This window comes from Notolepis coatsorum (genome assembly GCF_963971535.1).
Source record: "Notolepis coatsorum genome assembly, chromosome: 15".
NCBI classification, from domain to species: Eukaryota; Metazoa; Chordata; class Actinopteri; order Aulopiformes; family Paralepididae; genus Notolepis; species Notolepis coatsorum.
This window is the reverse complement of record NC_140179.1, coordinates 61,707,872-61,726,609: the sequence shown is the minus strand read 5'-3', so window position 1 is coordinate 61,726,609 and position 18,738 is coordinate 61,707,872. Positions and strand designations below refer to the sequence as shown.

Here is an 18,738-nt window from a genome sequence, read left to right as displayed (position 1 = left end):
GTGTGTGTGTGTGTGTGTGTGTGTGTGTGTGTGTGTGTGTGTGTGTGTGTGTGTGTGTGTGTGTGTGTGTGTGTGTGTGTGTGTGTGTGTGTGTGTGTGTGTGTGTGTGTGTGTGTGTGTGTGTGTGTGTGTGTGTGTGTGTGTGTGTGTGTGTGTGTGTGTGTGTGTGTGTGTGTGTGTGTGTGTGTGTGTGTGTGTGTGTGTGTGTGTGTGTGTGTGTGTGTGTGTGTGTGTGTGTGTGTGTGTGTGTGTGTGTGTGTGTGTGTGTGTGTGTGTGTGTGTGTGTGTGTGTGTGTGTGTGTGTGTGCACACACGTGAGAGAGCAGGCCAAAAGACAGTCCAAAAAATGTAATAAACATGAACAACTCCACGGTTAACCGTCTATAGTGTGGTAGTGAAAGGTTAACCTTCTGTAGTGTGGTAGTGAAAGGGTTAAATAATGAAACAAACATTCTGTGGGTCCACACAATCAAGTCTCCCATTCATTGTTAATGGAGCAGTTCGGGACTTTATAACTGATGACATCACAAGTTTGATTCTTCCTTCTCTGGTTTCTGGCTTTGGGAAGAGAGAGTAGCTCATGTTCACTAATAGTGATTGAATGTTCCTGGGCAAAATACACTGGAATTCTTAATTTAGTTGGTGATCCACATTAAGCTCTCTTTAAATCTGAAATGACAGAGTTGCACATGTTAAAGTTGATGTTCCTTATTTGGCTGAATGTCTCACATTGTAGGAAGTGCATCATTCTGTCTAACATTGACCGCATACTCTGTTTTCTCTTGGTTGCCAGGATTCTTTGTGTCTTCCTTTTTCAATGGTAAATAATGGTAACCAAGTCTGGTTAGGGTTTGCTTTCTGTCTCCGACAGTGGAGAGATATTCTGCCAATTTGTAACCAGATGAACCTGATGCCTTTTACGGTTTGGTGTTTTTTATTTGGATTTTAGTGTGCAGTGCTTTTATTTTGAATGTTTTTAGATTTGTTTGATTTTTATTCCTTGGTTTGTAGTGATTTTATATCGCATGTTTTGATTAGCTGTAAATTGCACACGGTCCCTTGATACAATGAACACTGAGTGCCACAGAACACTGATCTATCCACACACAAGCACACATGAGCACACACACGACACGCACGCTGTGCACGCTCACACACTAGCAGCCACTTTAACACTTTAACATGAGCAGACACACACTCATGCCGCACACGCCCACACTTATGGCCAAAAAGGAAAGGTCACTTTAAATTAGTATAACAACAGTAACAGTGTATTGCACTACCTAAGCTACCTAGCATGTCCTATATGCCCTGTAAATAACTATGTACAGATACCGAGATGTCCCACCATGCTACCTGTTACCTGTTACCTGTTTATTGCACAATGTTGTTTTTTATTGGATTCTATTACATGTTGTACCACTGTATTGCACATCGTTGCGGGCAAGACCACCCGCATTTCATTGTATACTTTATGCCGTGACAAATAAAACTCTTGACTCTTGACTTGACTTGATGTTCCCCAGCTGATTGTGTTCTATCTGTCACAGGTGTGCTGATGACCGGCCCCTGTGTATATAAGCCCTCACCTCATGGAAACAGAAGAGCAGTTGGATGGCGGTCTAGTGCAGGAGGACACCTTATTGTCTTGTCGTTTGAGTGTAATTTGAATGTTAACATTTCTTGTGTGTTTTGGTTTGTGTTCCTTCCTGTGCTCAAGGTATGTAAATCCACTGTCTTTTTATAGTGTTTTTACTTGTTTTAATTGGTTTTAAACATGGAGACTACTAAAATAAACATGGCACTCTGGTTATAATGTATACAAATAAAATTGTAACTTTGAATTCTTTGTGCCTGTTGTCTCTTGCCCGGAGACCTATAAAAGAACCTCCTCTTTTGAAGTATATAGAATACAGAGCTCCCTAAACTCTTGGACTAAACCTAGGGTGGCATAGTGCTCTGCCTTGCTACACATTCATAATCTCTTGTTAGGGGACAGATAATATTCTACTCTACTTTTTGTTTCTTCCTTGCAACGTTCCAAATACTTTTCTTTGCAGTACTCGATCATTCAGTATATTCTGATTGGTGTTTGGAGAGCAGTGTTGGTGTGAGACTGGTAAATGGTGCATTTATATACTGTAGCGCTTTTATCCAAAGCGCTTTACAATTTGTTCCTCACATTTTACCCATTCACTCACACATTCATACACAGACGGCAGAGGCGACCATGCAAGGTGCCAACCTGCTCATCGGGAGCAGTTAGGGGTTAAGTATCTTGCTCAAGGACACTTCAACACAGTGGTTTCAGGGTGTGACGGAAAGGGGGCACCACCTCTGACCTCACTCTTAAATCATTTTTATTGGAATTTGGAAAGAATATGTTGTGGAATATTCAAATGAGCCAAACAGTGGAGCTTTAGAAATTCAGACGAATCAATTTGTATATATAAACATAGAACATAGTTTATTTCTGTTTCCATGGCCATAGAAAATGATCAGTTTATCATGAGAGACACACGAGCGTCTGACCAGAAAGTGACCAAGAGAGCTCTGGTCAGAACTTACAATAAATACATGATTGACATGACGTACATAAGATACCAACTTAATAATAAAGATGAGAAGAATGAAAACAAAAGACGGGTCTAGGGGTTTTGTTATGTCTTCACACACGAACTGGAGTCCAGGCCAAATGTCATATCTCCTCAACCTTGGTCATTGCCATAAGAACACTGTTAAGACTGTCGCCTAGTGTCTTTATACTAGTCAGACTATAAGCTTTGTACAGAGAAATATGTATTTAACACAGAACTATATGACATGATAATATCTTCCTATCACACCTCACTGCTGTGCTGAGACACCCTAATACTGTGAAAGTTATACCAAGGTAGGTGTAACTAAACACTGCATACTATGTTCAAGAATGTTATTATTTCCGATGGTAAACTGGTATTTGTTCTCCTGACGTCTGAGTCTTGTGAAAAATCACGACCCTTTGGTTTTCTTCATATTCACTGCCAGGAACCAGTTCTGGCAGCACTTTTCTACTAAGTCCAGCTGTCGCTGTAGTAGTGTAGTGTCAAGAGATGCTAACAAGCTAGTGAGAATGGCTGGCTCCGTAGTGGGAGTCAAACTAGAGGTGGTGGCCGAGAGGAGGACGAGGAAAAAGCTGGATGCTATACTGGAAAACACCTCCCACCCCCTCTAGCTAGCCAAGATGAGGAGCACGTTCAGTCAGACTTACCCCCCCCCACCACCAACACAACACACACTGCCTCGGCCAGTCCTTTGCGCCAGTAGCCGTCATGATCCACAACCGTGGGCATGGACTGCTGCCAATTGCTGGAGAGCTAACGGCTGGTAAACTTGAGAACTGTTAGTACTATCTGACTCCTAATAATAAACGCTGTGTGGACTCTGGTGTAGCGTGTTACTATGTTATGGACCATGTATACTATCATGTCTTGAGGACGCGACCCTGGTCAGACGCCTCTGGTTTTAGCTCCGCAACGATGTACTCACTTTTAGCTATTATGTTTGTTTTTGCTACTTTTTTATTTAAAGCAACACTGGCGGGTACGTCATACGACCTGCTACCTGTTATTGCACAAATTTATTGCACACATTTTTTGTATTGGATTCTATTATATGTTATATGTTGTACCAATTGCACATCGTTGTGGGCAAGACCACCCGCATTTCATTGTATATCCGTATGCCGTGACAAATAAAACTCTTGACTTGACTTGACTTGACTACTGACTGACTGAATCCTGCCTTTCACTACTGCTCACTACTATCACCATTATTACTTTGTTCTATGTTCTATTATTATTGCAGTCCCCATTTAGCGGGAGACGGTAGGACAAGGTCGTCTGCATACACAACAGAGAATTTGCCTCTCTGTTCAATCAAATAAAGTTACACACTAAGCTATGGAACATTCAGAACATTTGTCTCCAATTTTAATACCACACCCCTTTCCCTCCTAAAAAAATTAATTTCAGATAATGGTTGAAGAAGTGCGTCTTTAGTCAATGCGGAAAGATTAGACTGGTTTTGGCTGTCCTAACTGTGGTGGGCAGTTCGTTCCACCATTGTGGGGCTGACGTCTCCCAGCTCAGAGGTAGCGTGGGGGGGGGGGGGGGGGGGGGTTGGCTGTGGCAGCAGGCCAGGCTACAGCTGCTGTGGGTGGGGAGGGGGTCTGGGAGGAGGGGCACAAGTTCTGTCACCGATGCTGTGAAGGGGACTGGTGGGGAGGGGACGGTGGCTTCCTCTGTTTGTGCTTCACGGTGGTGAGGTGACGGGCGCGTTTGAAGTGGGAGTGGGTCACAGCGGGGTGTGGGGCAGAGATGGCCCAGGCTGCTGTGTGCACTGCTGTCTCTCTCCCTCCTTCTCTCTCTCTCGCTCTCTCTCTCTCTCCATTTAAATGGGCTTTATTGACATAGGAAACATACGTTTACATTGCCAAAGCCAGTGTTAAAACAATCAAAACAAACAGATCAGTACAGTGCAGATAGTGCAAGAATATTTGTGTATCTCTCTCTCTCTCTCTCTCTCTCTCTCTCTCTCTCTCTCTCTCTCTCTCTCTCTCTCTCTCTCTCTCTCTCTCTCTCTCTCTCTCTTTCTCTCTCTATACACATGCACATTGTGCAGGGCCAAACACAAAAATGGCTGGGCCCCTAAAAAAAGCCAGTGAGGAGGCCCTCCCCAAACCTGCTTAACTCATATAATTTAGTAGGCCCCCTCTAGCAGCTGGGCCCGAGGGATCTTTCTCCCTCCCCCCCTCATGGGCAGACCTGATTGTGTGTATGGAAACCTAACACCCCTCTCACTCTCTCTCTCTCTCACTCACTCACAGAGTCACTCATTGTGTGTACGGAAATATAACTCCCAGTATTCTCTCTCTCTCTCTCTCTCTCTCTCTCTCTCTCTCTCTCTCTCTCTCTCTCTCTCTCTCTCTCTCTCTCTCTCTCTCTCTCTCTCTCCGTTTGATTTAGTGAATGAGTAAATCATAGAGTAAATGAGTTTGAATATGGCCACTGGGGACATTGAATCATTGTGTTGTGTTAATTACAGCTCAATGAAATTACAAGGCAGCTGGATTGTCGGTCACCGACAGCACGTGTCTAGTTACCTGACCTCTAAATGTTAGGATTCATAAGCATACTATCAAATGTCCAGGTAGGGAAATAGGGAAAATCTCCTGCCGCTGAATGGGGAAATACCACAGGGGGAGGCTGAAGCTAGCCTAAATGTAGCCTCAGCGGTGGTCTGATGTATTTCTGGAAAACCCTGGAGCACCTCCTCAGCTGCTGTTACAAAGCCCTGGACGAGGGCCGCTACCAATGACCGTGTCCTGAAGGCCACAGCACAAAGCCCTGGACGAGGGCCGTTACCATGACCGTGTCCTGAAGGCCACAGCACAAAGCCCTGGACGAGGGCCGTTACCATGACCGTGTCCTGAAGGCCACAGCACAAAGCCCTGGACGAGGGCCGTTACCGTAACCGTGTCCTGAAGGCCACAGCACAAAGCCCTGGACGAGGGCCGTTACCATGACCGTGTCTTGAAGGCCACAGCACTAAGCCCTGGACGAGGGCCGTTACCGTAACCGTGTCCTGAAGGCCACAGCACAAAGCCCTGGACGAGGGCCGTTACCATGAGCGTGTCCTGAAGGCCACAACACTAAGCCCTGGACGAGGGCCGTTACCATAACCGTGTCCTGAAGGCCACAGCACAAAGCCCTGGACGAGGGCCGTTACCGTAACCGTGTCCTGAAGGCCACAGCACAAAGCCCTGGACGAGGGCCGTTACCATGACCGTGTCCTGAAGGCCACAACACTAAGCCCTGGACGAGGGCCGTTACCGTAACCGTGTCCTGAAGGCCACAGCACAAAGCCCTGGACGAGGGCCGTTACCATGACCGTGTCCTGAAGGCCTCAGTGGACTCAATCTGCAGTGGGATTAACACAGAGATATGCTTCAACGCCGGCTATGGCCGATATTCTGAGCATGGGAGCTAGACCGACGTACCTCCATGTCAGTTCAGCGAGTGGGTTGCAGTACACCACCGAACCACTAGGTGGCTGTGCTGCCGAATGGCTATATTTTCAGACTTCGTTGGCCAGTCTTTGGTCCATGTTTGTAATGTAGTTAATCACGATTTATAATGGAACGCTCCGACTGAGCTCCAGAGATGATAAATGTTAAATACGGAAGTACGTCAGAGGAACACGTACGCGGCCCAGCCCAGCCCAGGGGAGCGGCCAATCACAGCTCTGCACTGTCCACGTCAGCTCACAGTTGCATTTTTGTGGCAGACTCACCGCAACCTTCGCAACCACTTTGACTAGAGTATAAATAAGGCATTAGCCTCTACAAGACTGGGAGCTTGATAGTTGAAACTGGTGAAACTACTGAAGTTCCCAGAAACTGTTGCCACAACAACGATAATGGTGCTGATCTCAGAAGCCTCCAAGCAGGTCGTTCTCTTGGAACTCACGAGGACCGCGTTGAGAAGGCCAACGAGAGGACGAGGGCAAAGTACACTGAGCTCGTGGACGCATGCCGAAGCAACGGGTGGCGAAGGAGGTGCCCGTTGAGGTGGGATGCAGAGGGTTTGCGGGCCAGTCACTCTCCAGGGCTTTCAACACGCTGGGCATCACAGGGACCAGTAGGCAGAGGGCCATCAAGTTGGCCATGAGGCAGCAGAGGTAGTGTAGTATATTTTTGATTGGTTATTAGACATTATAGCATAATCATACTGGCTAGTCTGAAACCAGACAATAATGTGGATTTAGCCATCTGCCCCAACGGCTGGAACCAAAGCTTACTCATCAAACAGGTTCCCCAGAGAGAGAGAGCCCCCCACTTGGAGGCCAAAACCAGTTGATTAGGGTGTGACTGAATGACCTTTTGTTACTAGACTGACACACACACACACACACACACACACACACACACACACACACACACACACACACACACACACACACACACACACACACACACACACACACACACACACACACACACACACACACACACACACACACACACACACACACACACACACACACACACACACACACACACACACACACACACACACACACACACACACACTGTTCCATGCATCCTCCCAAGAGACCAATGTCTGAACCAACACAGGACAAACGGGTTTTTAGAGCAATCTGATCAAACACACCCCATGACCAATTGATTGACGACCCACACACTTTCAGCCATCAGAAATCCACCCATCCAGTTGGCCAGTAGTGGTAGCAAATTACAGAACAGTATTAGATTTGGGTTGAGCACATAATATATAAGGCAATCATATTGAACTGAGACACACACTCGACAGAACCAAGCTGTCTGTGTCAGGATGGACCACTGTTGCTGTGTAACCTATGCTTGTATGCTGAATTAAATCACCTTCTTCATCAACTGAGCCATTGCCTCTGAAAACCATCTCCAGTCTGAATTCTTCTTGAAACCAGTGCTCACCCTCATCAAATGATACTTCAGTAGCTTCAAGGTGGCTGTGGATCAAGAGAGGAGAGTCGTGGGTGAGGTAGTGCTACCTGGACACAAGGAAATCCAATCAGAATCAGAAAAGGCTTTATTGCCAAGTACTTTAAAAGCCTGCACATGCACATACAAGGATGTCTTGGTCATTTGGTGCATCAACATTCGATGAGATCATTATAGGCATTATACAGCACAAGTACAGTACAACGAAAAGAGGTTTCGCAAATGTATAGCAGTAAACTCACAGACAATATCAACACTTAAAAAACAAGTAGGAGTATTTTTCTTTAATTAAGTAGAATAAAGTAAAATGGAATATATAAACTAAATTAGAATAAAAATACAAAATAATAGAATATATAACAGAGCTGTGCAATTGTGCAGTATTGTGCAAAAAATATGAACAGTGTCATGTTCAGATGCTCACAGTTTAATCTAAATCGAATCTCCAGTATTATCTCTCTCCAGTATTATCCCCGCCTCTCTCTCTCTCTCTCTCTCTCTCTCTCTCTCTCTCTCTCTCTCTCTCTCTCTCTCTCTCTCTCTCTCTCTCTCTCTCTCTCTCTCTCTCTATATATATATATATATATATTTTTTTTTTAAAGACAAACTACACTAATAAAACTATGTCAGATATGTACTTTCATTTGCTGCACCTGGCCCAACTGTTCTACGGTATATGGTCTGAATAATATGCACTTTTACCTTCAGGGTAAGTATAATTTGTCCCCATGCAGCATTCCGCTGCTTAACAAGTTCTGATCATATGATCTGAATCGCAGCACTTTCTTGCAGCACTTGCACTTAAGGATGCAAAGCCTGCAAAGCTAGTTTGGGCAGTCAACTTGAGTGGTGATGTGTCAGCTAGCTACTGCATATCACACTAGTCTGCCCACTACGCTATCTAATACGTGAGTCTTATTCAAACTGCAAACTCCATATCTCATTCTCTACTGCTCTGCACTGTAAGAAAAAAACCGATAAAAAAACAGTAAATGTCTGGCAGCTTGGCGGCAGGGGCGGATTTAGGATTGTAGGAGATCCGGGGCTTAGCCCAGATAGATTTTTTTTACTTCGACACCACAACCTTTAACTTATACCACCACCTTAAAGAGGACAAAAGGCACTAGAGAACACTTAAATTCACACCCTTTAATTAATGAAGCAAACTATAATCATTCATAATAATAATAATAATAATAATAATAATAATAATAATAATAATAATAATAATAATAATAATAATAATAATAATAATAATAATAATAATAATAATAATAATAATAATAATAATAATAATAATAATAATAATAATAATAATAATAATAATAATAATAATAATAATAATAATAATAATAATAATAATAATAATAATAATAATAATAATAATAATAATAATAATAATACACTGTGTTTGTATAGCACCTTTCATAAAAGAATTGCAGCTCAAAGTGCTTCACAACAGTACAAAAAGACAGGCATAAAATGAGCACAACATTGGCAGATCAAGAGCAATGCATAAAGTGCAGACATAAAGCATAAAATAGATAGCAGTAAAATAGACAGTCAAGGTAAGACATAGAACATTAAATCACATCGTTTTTCATATTAGGATCTAAGATCTAGGGTTAACTCGCTGAACGTTGAGCGCCAAGACCCCCGAAAACCAGAGTATAGTCGGGTTTTCATCGTTGTTTCTTTTATTCGATATTTCCATTCATAAAGACATGCCGGCAGCCTGTGTTATCACTGGGGATGGGTCTGAGATCTCAAAAGTCCAATACCGCCGCCTAACACCTTGCGGCCGTTATTGCACTCCATTTGAAACTATGTGGCTTGGTGTCTGTCATTTTGGAAATGACACCAGACCACCCTGAAACTACACTCATATTCACAACGGTATAAAACGGAAATGTATGGATGGAAAAATGATCTGTTTTTTACATCTTTGTTTACGGTTTGATTATCACTGATACAAAGTAAAATAGTGCAGTGCAATAAAATAGTTAGTAAAATAGAATAAAATAATGCAATAGTGCATTGCAATAAAATAGTTATCATCGTATTTTTTCGGGAGGCCGGTAAGGAGTGCATTACAGTAGTCGAGTCGGCTTGAGATAAAGGCATGGATCTGGTTTTCAGCGTCCTTTTGATTTATAAATGGCCGTACTAGTCCCTGTGATCTAATATCACTAAAGTTACAGTGTGGGTTCGAGTCCCTGTGATCTAGTATCACTAAAGTTACAGTGTGGGTTCGAGTCCCTGTGATCTAGTATCACTAAAGTTACAGTGTGGGTTCGAGTCCCTGTGATCTAGTATCACTAAAGTTACAGTGTGGGTTCGAGTCCCTGTGATCTAGTATCACTAAAGTTACAGTGGGTTCGAGTCCCTGTGATCTAGTATCACTAAAGTTACAGTGTGGGTTCGAGTCCCTGTGATCTAGTATCACTAAAGTTACAGTGTGGGTTCGTGTCCCTGTGATCTAATATCACTAAAGTTACAGCAATATGTACTGGGAAGTATGTTGGGAATTACAGGAGTATTACTGAATAGAGAGCCTATTAGGATGCTAGATCCAAATGTGAAACACTGTGATTTGCCATATCTTGCTATGCTCGCTCATGCCTGTATTTTTTATGTCCGTTCTATTTTATAATTTTTTTTACTATTTTTAAACTGAATCATTTTAAACAATTTTTTACTATTTGTGTTACTGAAAACTGTAAGCGGAGAGCCTATTGGGATGCTAGATCCTAATGTGAAACACTGTGATTCTACCTGTCTATCTTTTTATGCTCGCTTATGCCTGTATTTTTTACTGTTGTGAAGCACTTTGAACTGCAACCTCTGTATGAAAAGTGCTATACAAATAAAGTTATTATTATTATTATTATTATTATTATTATTATTATTATTATTATTATTATTATTATTATTATTATTATTATTATTATTATTATTATTATTATTATTATTATTATTATTATTATTATTATTATTATTATTATTATTATTATTATTATTATTATTATTATTATTATTATTATTATTATTATTATTATTATTATTATTATTATTATTACTTTAGCTATCTTTCTAAGGTGGAAGAATTATGTTTTTGTCAACTTGTTGATTGTGATTTAAAGCTTAGGTCTGAGTCTACCATAACACCAAGACTTAACTCACTCAAATACAGTTAGCAGCTGGATAGACTACAGATGGAACTTGGCTTCTGCTAAATCTGGTGCAAACATATTTTCATGTAACAATGATTAATTGTCAAAAAAAAAAAAAAAAAAATTATATATATATATATATATTTTTTTTTAAATAGATTCAGGGCTTTTCAGAAAACATTCGGGGCTTGAGCCCAAGTAGCCACCCCCTAGCCCCGCCCCTGGATAGAACGCCAGCCCTGATTCCAACCTCTAACCTTAACCAACTGCGAAAGAGTCGCCTAAGCTTAACCAGAAACTAGGCGTTAGGTCGTTTGCAGGCTGTTCTACTCGGAAATGGGCTAAGACACTGCTCGTCACGTGATTGGGCGCCCATGTCACATGACCAGAAACGTGCGTGGCCAATCAGCTTCGCAAAACGCACGAACCGTTTGGTAAAAAAATTTACGCTTCGGGGACAGCCTTACCAAACATTATTTATATTATTCAAATGGCACTCAAACATGTTCCATTGTGATGTTACAGTATGATGTCATAATATAACATTCTAGAACATTTGTGATGTCACAGTATGATGTCATAAATAGAACATTCTAGAACATTTGTGATGGCACAGTATGTCATAATAGTACATTGTAGAACATTTGTGATGTCACATTATGATGTCATAATCAAACATTCTAGAACATTTGTGCTCTATATATATTTCATCATCATCATTTATTTATTCGTACATGGAATTACCACAGTCCAACAGTACATATTCATATAATTCACCAAAAATACCATGGCCGAAAGGAACAGGAAGAAGAAAAAATCTTATATATACCTGCCCCTACACACACACAACACACCGATAGACATATTGTGTAAAACCAAACAGAATATACCCATTTGCAAAAAAAAAAAAAATTTAACATCAACACAACCAAATTAAATCAACATAAATAAACCCATTTTGTCTATCTATCAGTCAAACTACATATTTAGGTTCATTCATTTACACACACACACACACACCCCCACACACACACACTTATATAATGTATTATACTTCTATATACTATCTAATTTCTATTTTATTATAATATAACTAAATCATACTATTTATTCTACACCATATTGGTACAGTATTATACAATATTTTAATATATTATTATTCTATGTTACGCTGCTATATACTATATTACTATACTCATACTGGCCTACACTACAACTCTATGCTACGTCATCCTGACACGCTAAACTGCAATATTATACTAAACTGTGCTATACTGTCTATGTATCTTTTCTTTGCACAACCTTTTGAAGTGAAATATATTATTGGAACTCTTTTCATCGTTCTGCAAGGAGTTCCATAGTTTGATACCTATAACTGAGGTGCACCTTTGTTTTAAGGTTGTTCGTGCAAATTGGTGTTTAAAATTTAATTTCCTTCTGCTGTCATCTGGACAGGGAACGAACAACCTCTGTATATTTGCTGGTAATACTCTGCATTTTGCTCTAAACAAAACTAATAAAGTCTGTATTTCAGCTAACTCTTTAAGTTTCAATAGTCTGGATTTAATAAATAATTCGTTGGTATGTTCTCTTGAATCTACATTGTGAACTATTCTTACTGCTCTCTTCTGTAATATAAATAATGGCTTTATGTTGCTTTCATACGTGTTACCCCACACTTCCACACAGTAACTCAAATATGGTAGGATGAGTGAACAATATAATATTCGCATAGAATCAACAATGAGAAGAAGAAGAGGGTAAACAATCAAAAGTTGGTTTACCAGAGGCCTAACTATGGCACACCACTAGCGTAGTATAAGAACTGAGGAGGGCAGTAATACGCCTGCGGGAAATTCAAAAGAAAAAAGAAGAAGAAGAAGAAGAAGAAGAGCTCATCAAAAGAATTGCGGGGGGCAGTAATACGCCACGATGCGTCTACACGGCCGGAAATTCTAAAGAAGAAGAAGAAGAAGAAGATCTCATTGTGCATCTTTGAACAGTACTGCGCAGTACTGAACAGATCATAGACTAAACAACATAGATTGAAGCCTGCATTTCTCAACCAAGGTACCTTGCCAACCGTTTTGCTCTGGAAAGGTGAGTGTCCACAACGGCTAGCGAGCTGTTGTACTTGAATACTGAATGTTAATATTGAATCAGACAATATTGAATACTGAATGTTAATTCAGGTTGACAGTTGACAGGGGGCTGGAAAGTTGATTTAATAAAAGAAAAAATACTAATTTAATCAGATTAATCATTTTATTCAAATTGAGGATTTAGTTTGAGGATATACAAAATAAAAAAAGAAATAAAAAAAAAAGAATTTGAATAATTTTTTTAATTGAATTTTTTTAATTAAAAGCAAAGGTTCGAACGTCCGTTCGAAAAAATCCTGACGAAGTATTGTGGTGGATTTTGACGTCTCCAGGGATGCTTAAGTAAAATACAGAGATAAGATATTGGCCTTATGAGCGTACAAACCACCAGGCTCTCCACGGGCAGTCTAAAACAGCGCAACACTGCGAATCAGGTATTCTGAAATGAAGAAACAGGAGCAGAAAGACAGCCGGAATACTCACGTTAAATGAACACAGGTTTATTAGAGAAGAAAATATATATATACAGTACGCCCGTACGGACGGACTTCTAGTCTGTCAGAGTGCATATCACAGGTCTGTCAGAGTAAAAGTGAAGACAAAGCAATATTGTAATGGCTTAACACAGTGAGATAGAGACGCCTCCGTCTCTGATTGGGTTGGCTTTATATGGTCATTTGGGGAGTCGCATGGGATGGGCCCTTGCGGAGGGCTCACTGCGGCCTTGGATGCAAGCGTTATCTGGCCTGCTCTGAATATAATGAATGGATAGTGTTTTAACAGTTTTTGAGAGAAGGATAACATGACTTCATGGATTTAACGATCACCCTGTTGTGGGGCCCCATAGGATTAAGACTCTGAAATTACACTCACATTACCTCACTTTGTGCCATTTTTGGCACACTACCTGGTAATTTCAACCATCAATATCACTAAACCACAGTCTCAAGACACTATGCAGAACATCAAATCAATCAACATCAATACATCACAATTTCACACTTGGCAGGAAGTAGCACGATAATTCTAAGCATCAATATCACTAAACAACAGTCTTAAGACACTATGCAGGCAATTGTAAAACGTTGCATTCTTAGGTAGAATAAAAAAACAACCATAATAAGCACTAGGTAGAACAATAGCTCTTGAGAAAGAAAGAGAAAAAAACTAAAAATAAAATTGAGTAAATGAAAGGTCAGGTGCAAATTGAAAAGGGAGGAGTCCCAGGCTGGGGACAGTTTAGTCGCTGGCGCCTTACTTTAGTGAGTGAACATAAACATTAAGTACAGAGGAACTAATGAGGTGTAGAGAGACGCCCAGGAACAAATATTCTTGTTCTATCGATAGTTTACTTTTGCAATTAGAGGTAAGCAGGTGGAAAATGAGAGTTTAAAAAACAAATGGAAAACAATAAACAGAAAAGGAGAGAAAAAATGTAAATAAAAAACGTGGTATCACATCTATAACGCGCTTCTCAGTGACCCGAAGCGCCGACAGTAGTTAATAGGAAACAAAGAACAAAGAAAATAAAATGGCAGTCTTAATATAAGTAGTATTTTCAAACTCTGAATATGTACCCATATCTAAATCAGAAATTTGACTTTTTAATATGCACACTGGCTTCTGCAATCAGTGTTGTTTAACTTCCCTTGAGCGTTGCGGCCTGTGTTACCTCGCGCATCCCGTGTCTTTGGAAATTCACAATAAAAAATTAGTTATGTGATTTTTTAACAATGTGTTGAAGGTGTGCCTGATTGTTGTCCTTCAAACAGGTCATCCTCCTCTCCGCTGGGTAGATAAATAGCCATGTCCTCCCAGCAGCCCATCAGCTCAGCCTCCAACAGCCCCACCACCACCTTGGGTTCCCCTTTCTCCATCATCAGCCCCTCACTTGGCTCCCCCAGTGGCACGCCCTCGCTGGGCTTCAGACCCATCAGCAGCAATCAGGTTAACTCTTCAATGTCTGGGATGCACTCGATCAGCAGCTCGGATGTTGTGAAGCCCCCGTTCTGCCTGAGGCCCATGTCTGCTCACAGCCCTGGGATAATGCTCTCTCAGAAGCGCCTCTGTGCCATCTGTGGAGACCGTTCCTCTGGCAAGCACTATGGAGTGTACAGCTGCGAAGGTTGCAAGGGCTTCTTCAAACGCACCGTGGGCAAAGACCTGAGTTACACCTGCAGGGACAACAAAGAGTGCCTGGTGGACAAGCGCCAGCGCAACCGCTGCCAGTACTGCCGCTACCAGAAGTGCCTGGCCATGGGCATGAAGAGGGAAGTGGTCCAAGATGAACGTCAAAAATCAGTGCAGGAGGAGCGTCAGAGGAACCGCGAACGGGAGGGAGAGCTGGAGTGCAGCATTGCGGTGAACGAGGAGATGCCCGTGGAGAAGATCTTGGAGGCGGAGACCGCCGTGGAGCAGAGGACCGAGCTCCACTCTGACGGAGGCTCTGCGGCCAACACTCCCCATGATGCCGTCACCAACATCTGCCAGACTGCAGATAAGCAGGTGTTTGCCATGTCCTCCCAGCAGCCCATCAGCTCAGCCTCCAACAGCCCCACCACCACCTTGGGTTCCCCTTTCTCCATCATCAGCCCCTCACTTGGCTCCCCCAGTGGCACGCCCTCGCTGGGCTTCGGACCCATCAGCAGCAATCAGGTTAACTCTTCAATGTCTGGGATGCACTCGATCAGCAGCTCGGATGTTGTGAAGCCCCCGTTCTGCCTGAGGCCCATGTCTGCTCACAGCCCTGGGATAATGCTCTCTCAGAAGTGCCTCTGTGCCATCTGTGGAGACCGTTCCTCTGGCAAGCACTATGGAGTGTACAGCTGCGAAGGTTGCAAGGGCTTCTTCAAACGCACCATGGGCAAAGACCTGAGTTACACCTGCAGGGACAACAAAGAGTGCCTGGTGAACAAGCGCCAGCGCAACCGCTGCCAGTACTGCCGCTACCAGAAGTGCCTGGCCATGGGCATGAAGAGGGAAGTGGTCCAAGATGAACGTCAAAAATCAGTGCAGGAGGAGCGTCAGAGGAACCGCGAACGGGAGGGAGAGCTGGAGTGCAGCATTGCGGTGAACAAGGAGATGCCCGTGGAGAAGATCTTGGAGGTGGAGACCGCCGTGGAGCAGAGGACCGAGCTCCACTCTGACGGAGGGTCTGTGGCCAACACTCCCCATGATGCCGTCACCAACATCTGCCAGACTGCAGATAAGCAGGTGTTTGCTCTGGTGGAGTGGGCTAAAAGGATCCCTCACTTCTCTGAGCTGCCCTTGGATGATCAGGTCATTCTCCTGCATGCAGGCTGGAATGAGCTCCTGATCGCCTCCTTCTCTCACCGCTCCATGGCTTTAAAGGACGGGGTCCTGCTGGCCTCCGAGCTGCACAGAGACAACGCAAACAGTGCAGAGGTGGGCGCCATATTTGACAGGGTTCTTACCAAGCTGGTCAGTAAAATGAGAGATATGCAAATGGACAAGACGGAGCTTGGCTGCCTACGAGCCATTGTTCTCTTCAACCCAGATGCGAAAGGGATTTATCCAACACCGGTGAGGTGGAGCTCCTTAGAAAGAAAGTCTATGCATCACTGGAGTCCTACTGCAAGCAGAAGTACCCAGAGCAGCAAGTAAGGTTTGCGAAGCTCCTCCTTAGACTGCCAGCACTGCGTTCCATTGGCTTGAAGTGCTTGGAGCATCTCTTCTTCTTCAAGCTGATTGATGACACCACTATCGCCACTTTCCTCATGGAAATGCTTGAAGCGCCCCATCAGTTGTCCTAGGTCGTTGGAAGAGGTGCACTGTGGGTTTAGATAGCTGGGGTCTGGGAATTTGCTGGAGTGGGACTGCACTTTTAGTTCTCTGAAAAATTCAGCAATTTGTCTCACTGCTGTCTGGGTTACACTATTCTAGTGCACCACAGATTTGCTCTTTAGACCAAACCCAAGACTTGCCATAAACTAGGCTGGTGCTATATATTAATATAACTTCATGAATAACTAAGATTATTATTATTTTTTTTTATTTAAAAAAAATTGGAACCTTTTAGTTCCCATACTGGCTTACTGGAGCAAAACATTTGGGTATACATTTTTATATAACTGTGTATGCTTTTTAGATTCCCCCAAATGATGAGCTTCAATTGACCTATCTAAAACCCCACCCTCTTTTCCCGATCCTCCAATGAAGCAACCGATGTGAGAAAGGGAAGAGAGTGGGTTTGAGATAGGTCAATTCTGTCTCTCTGTGATCCCTCAAACCTATTTTTAAAATGAAGGTAACCCGGATCATGGTTATGCAATGAGGCTTTTTTTTCTCTCCTTTTTATCGTTTGTAATTTGAACCAGATCTTAGAAAAATATGAAAAGGTTTATTTGTCAAATCTTGGTAAAGTATATTACTGTACCAAGCACTCACCGTGTACTGTGTCCGACCATAGCTCCTAGTGTATTTGTATCCCTTTCAGATGATCAGAATAAAACACGTTAACAGTGAATCTGGGATACACAATAAGTGGGTGATCACAACTGAACACGGCCAGGCTTGTTTGACTGTGTTGAGTGTGGACTAGCTTTATTTGTCTGGTAATATGCTATTAGTGTTGTTTATTTCTTTGCTGTTTTTGTAAATCTAATCACCTTGCAGTTAATGATTAGACTGCACTGCACACTTGCTATGTACTATTTCTAAAACATACTATCAAATGTCTGGCCAGCAAACGGTCGAGTGTTTGTATTTTGGTGCTATATAAAAAAAAATTAAATAAAAAACGTGGTATCACATCTATAAAGTGCTTCTCAGTGACCCGAAGCGCCGACAGTAGTTAATAGGAAACAAAGAACAAAGAAAATAAAATGGCAGTCTTAACACTTTGAGTGCCACTCACGAGATTTCTCTGTTTTTTTTAGGTGGTTGCGTTTGATTTGATTTGATTTTGAGCATTTAGCATTGATAGTAGTAGTGATAGTATTTCTAGTAGTAGTAGTGATTGATAATATATTTTCTTCATTTTGTAATACTTATTTTCTTTTGTAGTACCAGGTAATATTAGTTTAGTTGCAGTACTGTAGCAAGTACAGCACTTTTAGCTAAGTGCTTAGTCCGTGTTTTAGTAACACTAGTTAGTAGATTTTCATAGCCGTTTTTATAGTACATAGTTGAGCGTAGGTATTCACAATGCGGAGAACGAGGAAGTCGGTTAGGAGAGGCAAACTCCCGGACCGATATGTCCAGACTACACTGCCGTTCACCCAGGCCCCGGTTCCACCAGCTGCCGCTGGGACGAGCCGTGCACCTCCGCCGGCACCGATCAGTTCTCCGGTCGTGGCCGCTGCCACCGGCTCTCCGGTAACGATCGCGCCGCTCCCGGTCAGAGCCACAAAGAAGCGTGTTGGGGCCCCGGTTACCGCAGCTGTCGCTGGGACAAGCCGTGCACCTCCGCCTCAGGTGAGGCCGGCACCGATCAGTTCTCCGGTCGTGGCCGCTGCCACCGGCTCTCCGGTAACGATCGCGCCGCTCCCGGTCAGAGCCACAAAGAAGCGGGTTGGGGCCCCGGTTACCGCAGCTACAGCGGGTACAAGCCGTGCACCTCCGCCTCAGGTGAGGCCGGCACCGATCAGTTCTCCGGTCGTGGCCGCTGCCACCGGCTCTCCGGTAACGATCGCGCCACTCCCGGTCAGAGCAACAAGGAAGCGGGTTGCGAAGACCCGGCATGTGTCGCCGCCGTCCTCCCACACCTCGGATGAGTCTGAGATCGACATCGCTGATGATATTGACGAGTGGATGCCAGGTAATTTCAATTCAATAAATGGTAAATTCAAGGCATGTGTAACTCGAATATATATATATATATATATATGCATGTGTTTATTGAATCCATGTGCGTGAATGTATCTTGTATGATCGAATGTTTGTAGATACATTGCAAGCT

General features: G+C 42.8%; 1 protein-coding gene and 1 pseudogene across 2 annotated transcripts; both read left to right on the top strand.

The window, feature by feature from the left end:
- Positions 1–14,473: 14,473 nt before the first annotated feature.
- LOC311242068 (retinoic acid receptor RXR-beta-A-like) lies at positions 14,474–15,332 on the top strand (the record flags this gene model as incomplete). Its single annotated transcript, XM_084331019.1, has 1 exon — positions 14,474–15,332. A coding segment is annotated over exon 1 (708 nt), but the record flags the coding sequence as incomplete, so codon positions are not given.
- Positions 15,333–16,801, top strand: LOC311241819 (retinoic acid receptor RXR-beta-A-like; annotated as a pseudogene). The gene has a single exon. The product of its transcript is annotated as a retinoic acid receptor RXR-beta-A-like (transcript).
- The last annotated feature ends 1,937 nt before the right edge of the window (positions 16,802–18,738 follow it).